Raw genomic sequence first — 19,376 nt, 5'->3', positions numbered from 1 at the left:
AAAAGTTCTGGAGATTGTTTGCACAAAAGTGTGAATATACTTAACAATTCCAAACTGTACACTTAAAAAAGGCTAAAATGAAATTAAGAAAAGTTAAATTAAAAATATTTTTTATAAAAAGGTTAAAATGGTAGATTTTATGTGGATTTTGCCACAATTAAGAAAAAATTTAATATAATTTTTTTCCAAAACAAAGTCTCCAAATCCAGCTTCAATCAATCACTACAGAGCCTCCAGACAAGCTTTAGTGCAGTTGGATCTGCAAGCTAGAGAAGTTCATGCCCATCAATTATAAGTTTTGGCATTTCTGCTAACGTCTGCTCAAGACTGAGTTTCATGCATTCTTTTTTTTTTTCAAATGCACTGTCAAAGCACCCTCCCCAGATTAACTAGGATCCCCCTTCTCACTAGATACTGTGACCACTCTGCCCAGTCTCTCTTTCCTATCTTTCAGAGTACTGGTTGAGACTCAAACCCTCATGACTTCCCTCTCCACAGAGAAGTCAGTCTGAGTCATCACTCTGTAAGTCATCTGCCTTAAGAATCCATCACTGGCATCTAATATCTTTGCCAGGTTATAGTTCTTAGATCAATATTCTGTCTTGGGATTCTGCTTAGTTCTTAACCTGTCAATGTCATAGGATCCATCTTCTTCTTACTCCTTATAGTCTTCAAATTTGGGTATCAGACAATGTTTTTACTCCATGTACTAAAGGAACCAAATGCTAAAGAAAACTCTGTCCATCTATGTGAGTTCGTAGAATATACAAACATCAACAGCAGTAGCAAAAAGATTATTGTATTTTGTTAGAATGGATGTCACCAGTGAGGCAGAGGGCGAACTCTTCCATGGGAATGACCTGAGAGTCTGCTTCCTTCAGCATTACCTTTCATTCCAAAAGTTAGGCCCTAACATGCTGTTGAATATAAGCAAGCACAATCTGATGAAGGGCTTGCACTAGCCCATTGCAGCTGCTCCTAACCTTTGAATTATTCTAGTCACTGCCGTATAGTTTGCATTAGATCGGTGCTTTGAGCATTCTAGTGTTTAGAAGAACCTTATTCTTAGTTTGACCATATATTTCTACCTAGAAAGCAAACCAGCTTCTCAAGCCCAGGTTACCATTGGGTTTTGGTTTGCAAAATTATAATATATTAATATCACTTGGACAAGTGTCACTAAGCTAGTTCAACTGAATAGTCCACTTTCCTGGCCGAAATTTCTCCAGAGTTTCTGTGCTGTGTGTTGACATTATAACTATCATGGGTCCAGCTCTAACAAGAACAGGACCTGTCCTCTTTCTGTATCATCAGCTGCATTGCTCACAGCTTTTCTCCCAGTAGACTTTGACACAGATGACTTCATGGTCTACAACTGTTGCTCCAGGTTTGATCCACTCACCTCTCACCATTTCAGGTCAATCATTTGTAACCACCAGGACACTGGTTTATTACTTTCTTGTCCAGAATTGCATTCTTTGAGTGCATGTGGTCACTCTAGCATTATTTTTCAGAAATGGGTCATTGTTGGGGCACAAAGTCTTATACTGCCTACCAGCAATCTGTATCACTTTCTCTTTGAGGGGTTACCAGCATATTTTAGGTCTTCAAGGAATAAAATTCATTAGGTCCCCTCTAAGCAAGTTTTCCAGTATTGCTGTGAGTCAGTCTACCCTCATTCTTCCAGAAATACAGCAGCTTTATTACTGTTTATTTATGGATTCCCTGAATCCAAAAGTAACTTTGCTATGAATCCATGTACTCTAGAATGTTCATTCAAAAATGGGATGTATTTTAATGCCTCCACTTTTACTGTTGTCCTTACTAGCTTAATACAAGTAGTATTGATTCTTATCTCCTTAGCAGCCTTCAACTTCCCATCCATACAAATATTTGAATCATCTTTCTTGCCAATGTGTAAAATTGCCATGGCTGATGAGAAACCAATGCTTGTTCCCTGATCTTGGTGTCCTGGCTCTTCAGTCTCTCCCTGACTTGCTCCGGAGACAACCTTCCCAACCAGGATACCTGCCAGTGCCGTGGCCCCAGTAGCCTCCTGTCTGCTCTGGATTCTCTGTATATTTGTATATGACGAGTGCTCCAGCCAGCTGGAAGCTAGATCAAAATAACCTCCAAATCTGGATGACATGTATAAAAGAAATGGCATGATATCATTGTTTGTCATGCTTCTCAGAAGATCTATAGGATGTAAAAATAAATATTTGCTAGTAATAGACTATGACAGTTCCAGAAAATGCATGCAAAAAAGTGGGAGATGGAGAAGGTAGATTGTTTAAGTATACCAACCTGTCAATCCAGGTTCTTTGTTGCAAATAACAAAAGCCAACCCTGGCTATGTAAATATAAAAGGAATTTATTAAGAAGATTTTGATTAGCTCATAGAATTGTTGGAGGGGGCTAGAAAACATGGCTTAAGACACAGCTTCTAGGAAAATCACTCAAAACTTGTTGCAAAATAGTCTGATGAGGGAACCACTCAATCATGACCATGCACTACATGCTACACTTCATACCATTGCCACTTTGAGCCAGGAACTCAACCTTGTAGCCAGGACTGCCAATGCTACCACCAGAGCTGGAGCTCTCAGTCCCTTCCCTCTTGGGTCATGAGTCAAAGTCTGGCACATCAGTCAAAGTATCACATAGATAAAATCAAGTTATGCTCGATTTGCAAGGGATTCTGGGAAAGTGAGTATTTAACATTTTCAGATCCTATTAAGAGAAATTATCTTTTCCCTACCCTGAGACTCATAAAGTAGATAATTCTTTCAGTCTCCAAACATAGGCTCTATAGTGGCATGACTACTGCCCACTATAGCCAATTTCCTCATATTTTGTAGGTGTGAATCAAGAAAGATGGAAAAATTGTGTAGAAGCCTTGTTTGTCTTTTCTAGTCCGTGTTGATCAACTAGACAAAAAAAAGGTATATATTAACAATAAAATTAACAAGGTGGGCTTGAAATATATATATATATATATCCAGAAAACACCAAGAATACTCTTCTATAAGCACCATCCCTGCAACATTCTTAAAACATCCCTAATACATTCTTAAAAAGTAGAAATGGCTCATACCACATTCTTTGGCCATAAAGCAATAAAATAAATTGTGGCAATGGTAGGGAATAAATGTCAGCCTCAGTAACCTTTTAAAAATATCTTTTAAACAGTGAAATAATTTTGAGAATGCCATATGTAAATGTATAAGACATATTTTTTAAAAACACTCAAAACAAAGGGCATAAAAGAAGACTTCAAAAAGGGAAAGTGAAAGACAACTCTGGTAAGGCCAAGTGATGTCTTATTCTTGAATAGGCAGAGTCAGTATTGTCTAATCTCTCTAAATTAATATATAAATTCAGTACAAATCTAAACAAAATTCTATTTCTGTTTTTGGAGAAAGCAAACAAAATTATTCTTAAATTCTAAAGTTCAGTTAGATGAATAAGTATGTTAGAGTATCCAGAAAGTTTATTGTTAAAAAAAAAAGATGTATGTTCAAGGAAAAAGATACATAGAATTTTCCTACTAGGTATTAAAATTTACTATAAAATCATAGTATCTAAAGATTTAAGGCACTCCTTTATGAGTAGACACAGACCAGTGGAACAGAATAGAAAGTCCCTAAATAAACCCAAGTGTACTGGGAATTTGGAATATGATTCAGATGGCATCTTGAGTTAGTGGAGGACAGATTATTAGTAAATGTTGCTGGAAATTGCTAGGGCTTTAGAAAATAAATAAAACTGTATACATCACTAATTTAATCCAGATAAATTTCAGATTGATTGTATTTGTCTGTTAGAGCTGCCATAATAAAATACTCCAGACTGTGTGGTTTAAACAGTAGAAATTTAAGTTCTCACAATTCTGCAGTCTTAAAGTCCAAGATCAGGGTACATGTAGGGTTGATATCTGGTGAGCCCTCTCTTCTTCAGTTGCAGATAGCTGCCTATTCACACTCTGTCCTCACATGGCCTTTCCTCTGTGCTCATGTGAACAGAAAGAGCTTTCTGGTGTCTGTTGCTTTTCTTATAAATACAAACAACCCCACCCTTATGACCTCATTTAACTTTAATCACCTCTCTGAAGGCCCTGTCTCCAAACACTGGAGTTTATGACTTAAACATCAGAATTGTGGGGGTCGCAATTCAGTTCATAATTTTGATCAAATAATTAAATATAACAAATTAAATCCTTAAAATACTAGGAAAATAGGAGCAAAAAATAATATGAATTTGGGAAGGCCAAGCATGTCATAAAATCCACATTTCATAAAGTAAAAGTTTTGACTGCCTTTTAAGAAATTCTATATGGTACAATTTTCCCAGCCAACAAAGTAAAAAAAACATTTGTTACCTGAATAACAAAGGGTTATTTTCTCTAAATTTAGTTTTTCCAGAAGTTAATCAGGGGGAAAAAAAGAGCCCCTGTTTTTTTTTGTAATTGCATAAACATGAATAGACAATTTAAGAAGGAAAAATGAAAATTGTCAAACATATGAAGAGACATTTACCTTCATGAATAATACACCAATTGTGCTCAAGACAACACCCAAGATCCACTTAAAAAAACAAAAAATTGAGATCCAGACTGTTGATGTGTTTATTTAATCTTTGCTGAAATCCAGTGCCATCCACCAACTGTGGTGTGAAATGAGTGATGTTTGGATGGTTGGAAAGGAAACTGATACAGTCTTCATAAAGGGCAGTTTGGACTACGTATCAAAATATTTCCTATGCATACTCTGACCCAGCCTTCTCACTTCTAGGAATTTACCCGAAAAGACAATCTCACAAGTAAGGAAGAATAGTAAGAATTTTGTCAGAGCAATATTATATAAAACATCATACAATATAATATAAATTTTAATATTATGACCATTATAATATAAAAAAGACTTTGTCTTGACTGTTCATCCATAGGAATTGATTAAGTTGTAGACAAAGTTATACTCCTATATTATCATTAAGAACAATGATGTACGTCTGTATGTACTGAGCGGGAAAAAATACATGGTACAGAACAGCATGTGAAATTGTGTGTACAATTGCATGTGAAGCTGCTGAGACAGTTGGGTGAGCTGAGTGAGGACTTTGCTATGGCTGTGGTGAGGGCCATGTAATACAGCTCTCACTTAGGTTAACTTGGAAATATTAAACCTCTTTTAAGCATCTTAGATTTACATCTCAATAGTAAGGTGTCTGAAAAGATGTTCACCAAAACATTATCTCCAAACAGCAGGGTTTCAAAAAGCTGAGTTTTATTTCTGTCTTTGGACATCTTTATGGGAATTTTACAAACAAGTGGGGATTTTTGTTGTAAAGACTAAGGCTATTTCAAAAATAAAATTCTTCCTAGTGCTCACTCCTCCACAGAGGTGCTAACAGCCCCCACCGGCCCCAAGGTGTCAGTCCCTCCCTCTCTCCTCTGAGCTTTCCACCTGTATGATATGATTGTATTTGAAAGCAGCATGGGGTGACCACATAGTTCAGTCAACAGAAAAAATACCTCTTTTTATTCTTTCCATGCAGGGTCTTACCACCACACCATCACCCTGAGCAACTTAGGAGTTTGTTTTTAACTAACATCAGTTAAAACAGATCTCATTATCCAAATGTACACCATACATTTTGTATAGAATACTGTCTTCCTCCCTAGTCCCTTAGGAACTAATAGCAATATTCAACTTAGTTTTATGTACGCACGTTACACAAAAATTACAAATTAAATGCCGAATTTAAGTATGAATGAGGTTTTCATAGTAAATTATTTTTCCTCCTCATTTCCCCCATCAGCATGCATAAGCCAGAGCTGTTTGGCAGAGCCAGATGGTAAGTGTTCTGCTGAGACAGTTGGGTGTGAACCTTTCAACCCTTGCATCACATTTGGTTTGAACCAGGGTTTTTTCCTTGTAATTCTTCTAACAGATATGCCTTTAATGAGTCTTACCCTTTTTTTTTCTAGCACATCCTAGGAGTCATAACAGCACTGCCAGCTTGTGAATTCTTTTGGAAAAACAAAATGTGTTCTTTAATTGTTTTGTTTTTTCAGAGGATAAAACATGCATTTTCAAGTTTCTGAAGCCAAACCAAAAAATTCTGCAGCCAAAGCCAGTAGCTGGGGAGCAGACATGACTGACTTTCAGCATGGTGGTGTTCCTGTGGAAAATTTAGGAAGAGCAAAACAGGAGATCATCTTGTGACAGGTCACCAAGCAGACCATTAAGAGGATCTCTGACGTCCATGTAATTAAGGTGATAAATGATGCTAAGGTCGAAATAATGACATTTCTAAAAGAAAATAAATATAAAATACATCATTTGGCCCAGGCAGAATCTATTAAGGCAGTGCTTGTAGATTTTGCTTTTCGATCTGTCGGGTTTGAGCTCTGTGTGACATTCCTTCTTCACTCCACCTTGGCTAGTCCAGCAATTTAGGCTTTCCCTTTCCTCCATTTCTCATTCTCTACCAGAAACATCTGTAGGTCTTGCCCAGACTTTAGAAATTAAACGATACAGAAGATAACTTTCTACAATCAAATTTAGAAATAAATTCAAAGAAAGGGAGATGAGTGAGTAATTTTAGAATAGACATCAGATAAAAAGAGGAAACCTTTGAACCAAATCAAAGACTGGAACATGAATAGTAGAACAAGAAGATGAAAGGTGCATTTGAAATATAAAAGGGTTCCTTCCCATTCAAGGGATGGTTTGGTTAGGGGCACAGTGGGCATCAAATTGCCCTGATAATTTCTGAGAAACTTCTTCCTGTCTTTTCCTCAAACATCCTTTCTGCCCCACCTGAAAGTAGCCAAATGAACAATGAAAGAATAGTATGCTGTAAGTATCACAGCATCCACCATATCACTTAGCCACAACCCATCAGGGCTTCTCCCATTCACGAGCATGAAAACTGAGCACCGGAGCATTTGTCTCTCACAGAATGACACAGCTCATCTGAGTGCTATGCGGCCAGGGGCCTTGTTTCTTGATCAAAGCCAGAGCTTCCTCTCTAAGAGATGCTGCCGGCCTTCTAGAGTCCCCAGAGCAAGGATCTACTTATGTGCACCTTCACCTCTACATACGTACCAGAAACTTGAGTGATTCACTAGTTTCTATCACCAAATCACTCTTTTGGTGAACTTGCAAAATGACTGAATGAGAAGTTCCTTTGTGGAAAATTTGGATTTATCAAAATGGAGAGGTGCTCAGAATTGTAAAGGACATGTACCAGCCTATGAAAAGGTTGGGTTAGGTCCAGGTCCAGGGTGGAGCTGAGTGAGGGCTTTGCTATGGCTGTGGTGAGGGCCATGTAATACAGCTCTCACTTAGGTTAACTTGGAAATATTAAACCTCTTTTAAGCATCTTAGATTTACATCTCAATGTGCAGTCAACATCAACATGTGCGGAAAAAACAAAACCTTTTCACTGATGATAGTAAACACAAATTAATCCACTACTATGGACAGCTGACTTTAGAATACAGAGGAGACTCTCTGTTATATTATTCATTTATTCACACATAGTTCCCACCTGCTCTGTTTTCCTCCTGATACAACCTTACCCACTCCCAGCTAGAAGCTTTGTGTGGCCTGGCACCCAGCCATTAGTTTATTGCTCTGAATGGATACAAAGTAGTAGCTGGAAGCCACATGTCTTAGTTCATTCATGCTGCTAAAACAACATGGTAGACGGGGTGGCCTAAACAAAAGAAATGTATTTCTCACAGTTCTGTAGGCTGAGAAGTCCAAGATTAAGGTGCAAACATGGTCAGGTTCAGGTGAGAGCTCTCTGCCCAGTTTACAGAGGGCCACCTTCCTGCTGTGACCTTACAAGGCAGTGGGAGTGGGGTGGAGAAGAGATCTCATCTTCTGATAAAGGCACTAATCCCATTCATGACAGTTCAGCCCTCATGACCTAAGTGCCTCCCAAAGGCCCCACTTCCACCATTACATTGAAGACTTAGGCTTCAACATATGCATTTGGGGGGGAACACAAATACTCAGCCATCACATCATATGTATCTTGAGAATGTCCTGAGGAACTGGTATGTTGATCTCAATCCTTCCCAACATTAGAAGAAAGAAAAAAAATTCAGAAGGACTCACCATGCAGTGTTTGCTCAGAATGTAGAGGTGAGGCCCGCCCCCCACCCCTTTGTCACAGCTGTCCTGGCTGGGGGTCAGGGCTTTGGGGTCTGGGCTTGGCATCCACACTTAGCCCATCCAGGCCATGCCTTTGACTTAAATAAAAGTCCATCCAGTTAAAAATAATTAAATAAATTTAGAGGTGAGGGTTCCACTAGGGAAAATGGTCCATGACTTCTTCTCTTGGAATTTGCCCTTGTTGTAAAAGATGCCATTCCACCATGGCGGCTGCAGCCTGACTGTGGTCACAAATCCCGCTTTGCCCTCCTGGGGGAGGTGGGCAGGAGTAGGCAGAGCCACCAAAGATTTGTAATTGATTCCAAGTAGTACTGTTAAATAGACTGGGATTGCTGAGAAATAGGTGTGAGTTGCTCTACTTTAGATGCAAAGAATAAATGCAGTGGGTGTCAACAGCCAGACAGTAATTATGTTATCTGTCTTGTGTGGAATGTGACCATAGTAATTGCAACATTTTCTCCCATCATGGAAGCTTGTAATTATAGTGCAACTAACAGGGATTATGTGCTAACTTGGGCTATTTTAATCACCTCTTTTACTCTGAAATGTAATAGCAAAATCCCACAGTGTTTCCAAGCTGCCGATTCTTTTCTACATCTATTATTTTGGAACACTTAACAGTTCAACATTAAGCAAAGGAGGCAGAGATGTTCTGGGCATTTCATAACAGAGGACTTCAGGTAATAGTGAACTTGAGGGTTGACGAGAAAGCATGAACAGTAGGGGAGTTTTAAATTTCCAACCAGAATAAAATTTTTCTCTTTGAAAATGAGTCTATTTTATGTTTCAAAGATGACAGATGTTTTATGCAATTTGGCAATGTCTGCAACCCATATATTATATTCAGTGAAGGAAACTTTCAAACATAAAAATCAATCTAGGACTGATTAAGAAAATCCTCCCATTCAACATAAAGAGCAGATTTAGGTTAATTAACCTAGGTACCAAGCTGTGGGTCAGGATGTCCCCTTTCATATAGAAGGCTCATTAAGATGCTCATTACATACATTTGCCTTTTCAGATCACATTACAACAGACTTCAGGGGTCAACCCAAGATGCTTTGGGTCTACAGGAATACAGGGCCATTGGGCACTATGTGAAATAAGGGGACTGACGGCCAAGGTGGAGAACTCCTTTGATTCTTTTGTTGTGACACGATTTACTCTCTCACACTGCCCCCTTCAGTGTTGTTTCAGTCATCTGAGTGCATCCGGGGAATCAGTATTGCATGGAAACAACCTGGATCTGCACATTTGGTTTTAAACGGTGTAGTTATTACTGGATGCAAATACCACTTCATTACACAATAATTCCTGCTGTACAGGTGCATGGACAGGACTCCACAATCCAGAGAAATGTAGTTATAACTAAGCAAACCCATCTGTGATCCTAAAATGCCATCAACAAAAAGGAGTCAATCTAAGAACAGCTTGTTTTCTTGAAAGAAAAAAATGTGACATTAAGTGCAGAATCACACCCTTGAGGGTGGATGGAAAAATCCCTAGATTAGACAGACTGCTTAGAACCAGTAAGGTCAGACGTTAACAGCACGCTTTAAGGTGTCCTGGACACATGGCTGTGAGGGAAACAGACACAGAACATGGCCCAGCCTCATATGCCCTCCATCACCCGTCTCCCAAAGCTACAATTTTTGAGCCTCTTCCTCCAATGCCTTCCCGGGCCTGCTGTGCAGCCGTCCCAGGAATGCGCCCCCTTGCGGTTGCTCCCAGGAAATTAGTCAAAGCCCTCCAGGATGTAACCTGAACAAGGGGGAAGGAAGCAGAACTTAAATTTAGTAAGCCAACTAGGGACTAGTTGTATAGTGTTGTTAAAAGGCAAACTGGGACCCAGTAAAGCTTTTCAAGAGTTTATTCGCTCATACATGGATTCGAATTGAACAGCACCAAACCAAAGGTGGTGAAAAGTGCTCCACCCGGAGGAACTAGAGGCAAGGTTTTTATAGACAAGATGCTCAAGCAAAGCAAAGGCATTATCTGCTTGGTCATGTGGGTTCCCCAATAGCTGGTCTACAACGAGAGTGTGTGCTGGCCCAGCAGATGAGAACATTCCAGTCCACTGGACAGTTACAATTTTCCATATCAATTAAGCAGCTACTGTACCATCTAGATCCTGTGGCCACACTGCTTAGCTTCAAATTCTGGCTTTCTCTCTTACTGGAGTGTGACCTTGGGCAAGTTTTTAACTTCTGTACCTCAGTTTCCTCACCTGTAAAGTGACTTTCAGAATGTGACTTAGAAGAATTAAATTATGTACCATTTATGATAATGCATTTAACACAGTGTCTGACACATAATAAGCATTCAGCAAATTTAATTATTATTTTTATTAATAGTCTTATGCAGCTGCTTCTTGAACTTGTTTACTATGGATCTGCCACAAGAAATGGTCCACTCTAAGCAAGACCAGAGGAATCTTCTAGAATATGGGCCTAGAAGGCTGAAGGCTAGCTCTGGATAAAGGGGGCAGGTTTGCCAAGGTAACTGCCACAGTGTGGAATGGATGGGGTTGTCAGACACCGCTGTCTCCCTGCCCTCTCATGACTCCGCAGTGGTGTGCTCCTGTTCCTTTGTGGTGTATTAGCACATACCAATTATTGCAATAACTTGCTAATTTTTTAGTCTTCTCATTTAGATTTTCCAGAAGGCAAAGAATCTTTGCTTATTCTTTCTCCTATATCCTCTCAATTAGCCAAAAGATAGAAACTCAGTAAATACTTCCAAGATGGGAACATGAGGCTTCTAGAGAATTCAGAACAAACAGAAGCACGTCCCAGAAAGTGAACTAGATGAGAGCAATGAAAACTAGAAAGCTATAGAGCACATGATGGTCAGATGAGACATTGTGAGCCATCTGGAAGATCTCACTGAAGTGAGGGGCTGGGACCTCACAGATTTAAGAGGAGAGGTGGCTCTTAGAGGAGGAGTATCTGTTCCAGCACTACCACCCTTTTGGGTGCTGGCCTGGGCAGCAGTGAAGGCCAACTCACAGTAGTCGCCAGAGAGGCTATTGGATGATTTCAGTGGTCATCCTGACCTGATGACCGTGGAGAAGACCCCATGCCTCCCTGGGCATAGTGAGAAACTGGGGGTGGAGAGGACGAGGGAAATGACAAAGCAGTCAGGGGAGAGCACTCAGCTTTGGCTCAAAAGGAGGCAACAAGCAAGCTGTGCTCAGAGCTCAGCCTCCCGGGCTCCATGCCCATGTGCTGCTGCGCTTCCTGTGTGATTCAGGTTCTCTTGTTATGCACTGTGGCTCGCTGGACCTCAAAGTCGGCTTCCCTACTCCTGTGCTCTAGTCCCTTGTGGCTGCACAGGTCCCTGTAGGTCTGGTCCCTTGCTAGGCCTATGTATGCGGCCTCTGCCTCTCCTAGAAGATTCCTGTATGGGTGTCCTGTAAACCACTGAAAACTTCAAACCTTCCTGTTCCATCCAACATACATTTATTTGGGACCAAAATACTGGCCAAAGTGCTATTACTGTATAATTCTATAGAATTATAGACTGTTTAGAGTAAAAGAGACTTTAGAGATTTCTAATTCTCCTGAATTTTACAAATGAGGAAACTGAAGCTCAGAGAAGTTGAGTCACTTGCCCAAGGTCACACAGGCAGCTTAGGGACACAGATGGAATCAGAAGCCTGATTCTCACTGATACCCCTTTGTCCATTCTCCATTCCCAACAAACTTAGATTTTTGGGGGATTTAGGCCTACTCATCTGCTCAAATTCTAGTTGTTTTATTTGAGGGAAATTTTTATTGTATCTTTCCTGGAATTATCCATAGGATTCCAACTATCCCTAATCAGGTGGGTCTAGGCTGGAAATCAGAAGGATCTCTGGAAAATTTTGGAAGATGGGCCAATTTAAAAAACCCAGAGGGAATGTGGGAAGCTGCCTGAATTGGAGGCCATAAAACATTTTTTCATCCATTTGTAGAGTGCTTTTATAATCCTGGAGAAGATTTAGATGTTGAACATGGTGAAATTATTTCCTTTGACTGCTATATGCTTACCCTTGCATGCAGCCTGTAATAAGCATTTGCAGGCAGAAAAGCCTAATTGGAAGAATGATTTAGTGCGTAGGCCATGCATATGTCAATGACAGACAATGAAATGTGCTGGTAACTTCATCTTCCTCCTAGCAAACTCTTCTGGGCCTCCACCCAGCTCCTCCTCTGGAATCCTTGTGCTCGAGGTAGGGGGATAATCTGATCTATAATCATCACATGTCAGCAGACCTCAGATAAACCTGGAAGGAAAATGGAAGAGAAAGAGAAGCTGGTTAGGAGCAGCTCTCTCCGCAGGGAATGGCCATTCCGAGTTAAAACATGCGCTTATAATACGTAGCTTATATCTGTGTTGTGTATAATGTGCTTAATATGTGCTCTTTTGAGAAGCATCAGGTGTCTCGTTTTATTGATCATGATTGTGGATTGCAAAAAATCAGTTCATAATATAGTAAATACTGTCACTCTGGCTTGGCCAGGGCCAGCACTGTGCCGTATTCGTGTAGAAGTGGTTTAGCAGAGTAATGGGGAGGCTGCTGGCCTGGTGCCTGAAATCATCACTCAGCTGAGCAGAACAAGGATGTCGCCCTTACTGCTGGCTTTCCATTCCTCTCTAGATGTCAGTCAACCATCCCAGGGCAACATCACTTTCCTTGGAGATGTGTTTCAAACCCCATTCTCCTCTGGGTTCACACAAACTTTCTCTCCAGGCTGGGAATGGTTTGTCATTGGCTGTGCACACAATACAGCCTGTCCTCCAGCTTGTCCACATGGACACCTCTGAACATGTCCACATAGGCTGCTGTGCACTGCCCTTTAATCCTGCCCTTTTGCTGTGTCCCCCTCAGGTCTCCCAGGCAGCGGCGGACCTCCTGGCGTACTGTGAAGCCCATGTGCGGGAAGACCCTCTCATCATACCAGTGCCTGCGTCAGAAAACCCCTTCCGAGAGAAGAAGTTCTTTTGTACCATCCTCTGACTCCGTTTGTTAGGAAAATGTCTCCTTGTCTGTCCATCAGCTCCCTGATAGAGACCGTGCATGCTCTTAGCTTTGGGCTCTCCCTCCCTCCACCCCTACCTGACCTGGATTGCTGGAGCTGGCCTCGTCCTATCACTAATTTCCTTCATTACATTTGAGTTTACTTCTTTTCATTTTCATAACTGGCAGCGAAATAGACATTTTTGTGACTAAATAACAAATGTGCCAAGTAAAAATAAGTATGGGTTGGAAGGTTTAAATTTTTTAAATGTGAATTCCCAAATTTAAATACATCAGGTTAATACATTTCAGTGGGTAACTGATTGCAAAGAAAGGCTCCAACAACACCCCATTCACAAGGATTCGGTAACAAATTAGTGCATTTTAACCACTGAAATATATGGGTAAAGTTTTCATCTCCCTAGAGAAAACAGTTCTGAAAGTTCTCTATTTCCTGTTTCCCCATTATTCTATTAAAAAGGAAATAACCCACAACATCAGACTTTTTCTTAACGTGTGTCTACCTAGGGCCATATGGCCTAGACCCTAACAAGGGCCCAGGATCCTGTTTCCCAGATTGTCACTGACCATATTGGAGGTGGTCCTTCTACAAATGTAGCTGTTGGGTGGATATTTTAGCAAGTGTAACCAAAAATGTGCACCGTGACAGCCATCTGCCTATGTGCTCCAGCAGGGCTGGCCGAGGCATCCTCTCCCTTCCACTCATGCCACCTCATTCTGCTACCTCTGGATTCTGGCTCTCCTGCAGCAGACCCAACATGGGCTGGGTTCTTAACAAGGGCCTGTTCTGGGCACCACACTGGACCCTGTGGGGTTTTGCCAGAGTGGCCCCTGCTCCGGAGGAGTGAGTCACAGGAGCAGCAGCTCCCTCTGTGCTACCCATTGATGAGAGCATTAACGTGAGCTCACTTCCTTAACCTTCCAACCATCAACAGATGCCACGAGAACATGTCTGTTAGAAAGAGAAGGAAACTGGCTCAGAAAGATTATGTCATTTCCCCAGAGTTTTGGATAGGAAAAGAAAATGGAGACTTGAGTGCTGGATGCCTGGCCGAGAGCCCCCCGAGCCCATGAGTGATGCCCCTTCCAGGTCACCCTGTTGGCAGGGAGGTAGGCCCACAGACAACCTGACCCACACAACCTGAGTACAGTGGCTGTGGTCCAAAGGTGGCATGCTTCTCTTCCCACCCCTGCCAGGAGGAGGCATCTTCTGACAGCTTAAGGAAAACCGTACGCAGATGCCAGGTGGAAGGCTAGATAGCTCTTTGGTTTTCTGAGACAAACTTGCAGGCCCCAGTGAAAACAAACTCATGCCACCCCTGATGAAAGGAGAGAATACAGAGAGGACGTCGGTCTGTTCTCTTCCACTTGTTAGGAAACCGCCTCCCTCCCCGGCTCACCCCAGCTGGCTGTGTGATGCAGGACAAGCAAGCCACGGTGCCTCAAGTGCTAGCCTGCAAGTTGCGGGTAATGGAAATTATGCTGCCCATCTCTCCTGTCTAGGAGGACATGGAGAGGTGCTCCATGGACGAAAGTTCTGATTATCATTCAAAATAAATAAATGTGCCAACTGCCAAGATGTAACATGGGGAAGAATGCATGACTTCAAAGATAAGACGGTTCAGTTGCAAGAATAATGTAAAATTGCCTGCAAAGAACCAGATACCATGTCAGATCAGTTAATAACTTGCTCTCCTTGTAAGTGGTTTTAGGACATTTTTTTCTTTATCAAAACCCATTCTTAGTTTCATTAAAGCTCACTGGTAACACCAGTGTTGTTAGGAAGCTGTGTGCTCAAACAATAGCAGAATTTTATGCTGTATGTGCTATTAAGGCTTCAAATCCTTCCCTATTTTGGCTCCATGTCAACATCATTAACCCGATGAAGCAAAAACACAATCCATAGGAGCACATCAGAGAAGCTGAGAAAGTGGCTCAGCGTGAAGCTGGCTTGATCAAGTCAAGAAGAAAGCATGCTTCTCTTCCTCCCAACCTCCTCCCAGGTATTCCCACCTTTACTATCCCTCCATTTCCTGCCTCCCTGGTTTTTCCCTCTCTTTTTCCTTTTCCTCATCTCTTCCTTACATTCCTCCATGAAGTTTTCTATCCTTTTTACTACATCTTTTCCTTCCAAACCTATGGCATTTTGTGTGGTTTGCCCCTTCCAAAGCATCCCTGAGCTCAATGCTGTCTTCTTAAAACAAGTTCGTGTGTATGGGCTCTGAGATACATGAATGTGTGAATGAGGCCCCTCTGCTCCCAGCAGCTATCGGGAGGTGAGTGAAATGGAGTGCCTGTAGTGGACTATTGTCATTTTGTTGTTAGAGTTTGGCTGTCCAGCATCTGACACTCCCTTTTCTGTGGGGGGAATCACCCCTTCCATATAGATTAAGGGGTATGTAAAAGTGGGGAGGCCTTCCCTGTCTCTCGGGTGCAGCCCCCTTTCCAGCACTGGGCAGACCAGGGAGTGGCCAGTGACCTGGGGTGAATTACCTGAACTCCCTCCTTGGGCTCCTGAGCTTCAGAGAAAGTGCCACAGAAATGAAGGCCTGAGAGATTCATCCCACGGGACCTGCAGTGGCCCAGGGGTAGCAATGGCCCAGCAGGGAAGGAGTCTAGGACTGGCAGCCTGCAGGATGGCTTTTCCAATACCCAGGGATGGCAGAGTCCAGAGGAGACTGTCCCTGCTCCATTCCAGTCCCATGGAGCTCTCACCTCCACCATCATCCTAGGTCTCCCTCCTTGCCTTCTGTTAAGTCCTCGGGCCTCTAAGCTCCATCCAATCAATTCCTATTCTTCCATGAAATAGCCTGGGTTGACTGTGCATCAGATAACCTAAGAACCCCATTCCTAGGTGTGTACCCAAAAAGAATGTGTAATTATATATATGCACCAAAAGAAATGTACTAGATTGTCCATAGAAGCACTATTCATAATAACTGCACACTGGAAAGCACCCAAAAGCCCTTGTTCCATGGATGAAGATACTACGGTATACTCACACAGTGAAATCCTATACAGCAAGAATGATCCTGCAGCCACACCCCGCAGCATAGTGTGAGTCTCACAGAATAAGGCAAGCAGGTGCCGTGGGATCCCATTTACATCAAGTGTGAGGCCCCGGGGAAGCTACTGGGCTGCTACAAGAAGGGTGTTTGTTACTGTTGACAGGCTGGCTACCAGAAGGGAACAAGGGGAGCTTCTGGGATTCTCTGTTTCTTGATCTGATTGCTGGTTCCCTGGATGTGTCCACTTTGTCAAAATTCCTGGGGCTGTACACTTTGGATCTGTGCAATTTTCTGTGTGTATGTTATACTTCAATAAAAGTTGTTTTTTGTGGCTAGCAATCAAGAATCCTCCTGGTGTTTTTTTCTTTTTTGGCACTTTGCTCAACTTTTTACTCTTCTTTAGGTATAACATCATTAGTGGAGCACTTAAGAGTGTTTGACAACACTTTGACATAAGAACTACTTCCAATCCACAGCTATCTGGACAGAGAATAGGCTTTCACCACAATGCAATGGTTCCCTGTGAATAAGATATATAAATGCCATGCTGTGGAATTGGTGTATTTGGGGAAAATGAGGAGTCCCACTGGGATTTCCTGCTTGGATCAGCCTTGTAATGAGGCCGATGGCAGCCTTCTGACCATCAGGAATGAAAGGAGGGGACGACCTGCCCCCAAACCCTATTATCAGACCACCTGCAGGGGATGTTGCTCCCAAAGGCACCAGCTGGCTGTGCAATGATGCATCTTGTGAACATAACCCTAGTCTCTCAGGCTGCCCAGCCCATAGACACATGGAGGCAAACATGTTTTTTCCACTCTGCTCCCACCCACTGGGGTTCTTGGGCCCCCTTCCAAACCTCTGATCGTTTCTGAGAGTCCCACAGGGCTGTCTCCTTTTATCTTGGCTCCTATGTGCCCTCTGCCACTCTCCGTGAAGCTCTGACATGTTGAATCCCAGGGTAATCACAGAGGAGCTTCACTCTGGGACTCCTGCTACACGAGTCAAAAGATCTTACCTTTGATTCCGAGCTTCAGCCACCACAGAACTCAACAATGAGTCTATGAGTTGTCAGCAGCCTCCCTCTGAGGGAGCCACAGGAGGGGAGGACCCCAAAGGTCAGAAGGAACAAAAATGTTCTTGTGATTCTTCCAATTGGAGATGAAAAGAATAATAGTGATAACTAACGTTTTGACCTGAGAAGAATATGGGCTGTGATAATCAATAACAGAATTTATCTACTCTTCTATTTCTTTCAGCCCTTCAGGGTGGTGAGAAGATACCAGATACCAGGTGGTTGTGTGGAGGACCAGACCGAGGCTGCCCACCTGCCCTGGTTCCAGCTCAGGCTCCTGGGAGGCACACCACACAGCTTCCCCAGGATGTGCAGCCAAGCTGGGTGTCCACCCGGGTTCAGTGCTTCTGGAGAGGAGTGTGGATGAGCCAGTGTCCCGTCGGAACCTGCCATCTCATCTAGTCTCAAATAAAACCCAAACACTTGATTCTGTTTTAGCTATAAGTAGTGTATTAACTTGTAAAATTTTCAAGCCAATGTATGGGAATTAACTATGTGCTCTGGTTACTGTAAGCACTTACCTTCAAAGATTCCTGGGTGACATAGAGTGGTTCCAAGGCCCTGCCTTCTGTAACCCCCACTTCCTCCCCAGGGTCACTTTCATACCTCACTCCCCCTCAAAACCCCTCCAAAGCTCTGTCCAAGCTTCCTTCACTAGCCCTGTTCCCTGCTGCCACAGGGTCTTTGCACTTGCCACTTGGTCTGCCTGGCACAGTCCACATTCCTGCCTTTGCCAGGTCTGCTTATCTTTTAGATCTCAACTTGAGCATCACTGAAGACTCAAGCCTTCCCTGGTTTCTGTGACCCAGCCATTCTCTTCATAGATTTTTACTGCACTTACAGCACTTGTCATTGTTGCAATTTTGAGTGTTTATACATGGCCATTCAATGTCCCATCTGTCCCCACTAAGCTGTAAACTCCACGAGGACAGGGGTTTTACTCACCATCATACCCCAGCACCTAATATACCATCTGGCACATGACAGACACTCAGTATATATCATACAAATAAATGAGAGAAGATCATACCAGTCCTTTTCTGACACTGACTGCTTCACCTAATGGGTTCTCCATAAGCTGCTTGCCTCTGTGAATGAGCCCCCAGAAGACCATGTGAAATAATCACCAAGGGAAGGAGGTGGAGAAACCTTTATCTGTTGAGTGTTTACATGTGCCAGGCACCCAGCAAATGAGTTCACTTTTTAGTCCTCACAACCATCATGGTGTTGGATTTATTATTCTCATTCAGTGGATGTGTATTCCTCATATATATATATATAGAAACTGAGTTCAAATTAAGTAATTTGCCCAAGGTGGGACAAGTACTGTGACTGGATTTGAATCTCAGTGGGTCCTCCTGACTTAATGCCACCATAGTATTGCCTGCAGTCAAACCCAGGAGGGTAAGAGACAAAAGAATTCTCTACTCCACCCCACCTTACAAAAAAAAAAAGCTGCTAGGAAACCATGCAGCACATTCCTGACTTCGGAGAATGGTTAAGCTTAAAAACTACACAGCACCTGCATTGTGCAAATGTCATACTGTGCAATGAACAGCAGAGTAATTATGATAATTAAGGCTGGAGGAGGACTGCTTCTGGGCAAGCAATGAAAGAACAGCCTGAAGAGGAAGGAAACATTGGCCCTGGAAGTGCTAAGATAACATCAGTGCGTTAAGTTCACTCTTCAGGCCCATTGTTTGGAGCAGGAGGTATTGAAGTTTGGAGCCACCTGTTATTACTCTGGCCAGGTGTGTGTACATGTGTTAATTCTCTGACTTGCCTTTCCAAATCATTTGGTAAAATTCATATTTACCTGTAGCTTTTACATTTTTTATATATATGTAGTTCCGTTTCCTGAAGACTGTTTGAAAAGATGAACTTCTAAGAATGTTGGTTGAAGAGTTCTCCAATATAAAGTATGCTGGTGCAGAATCTGTAAGGATTTGGTAATAATCAACTATGCATTCTTAACTTTCTTCTGACAATGTAAATGCTGATAAAGTTAGATGAAGGTATATATATTCCATTAATCTTGAAGACTAATAGAAAATAAGACACCCCAAACCTATTGAGAAGAA

General features: G+C 42.2%; 1 protein-coding gene across 2 annotated transcripts in view; it reads left to right on the top strand.

Moving 5' to 3' along the window:
- GNG4 (G protein subunit gamma 4) overlaps nt 1-16,566 on the top strand; it is an 84,982-nt gene extending 68,416 nt beyond the window's left edge. For both annotated transcript variants that reach the window (XM_036919306.2, XM_036919305.2), the window contains exon 4: nt 13,063-16,566. In XM_036919306.2, the coding sequence (XP_036775201.1) occupies nt 13,063-13,191 (129 nt within the window). In that variant the 3' untranslated portion in view covers nt 13,192-16,566. The remainder of the gene's footprint in view (nt 1-13,062) is intronic.
- The last annotated feature ends 2,810 nt before the right edge of the window (nt 16,567-19,376 follow it).

Source organism: Manis pentadactyla, chromosome 8 (genome assembly GCF_030020395.1).
Source record: "Manis pentadactyla isolate mManPen7 chromosome 8, mManPen7.hap1, whole genome shotgun sequence".
In the NCBI taxonomy this organism is placed as follows: Eukaryota; Metazoa; Chordata; class Mammalia; order Pholidota; family Manidae; genus Manis; species Manis pentadactyla.
This window is presented reverse-complemented; position numbering and strand designations above follow the sequence as displayed.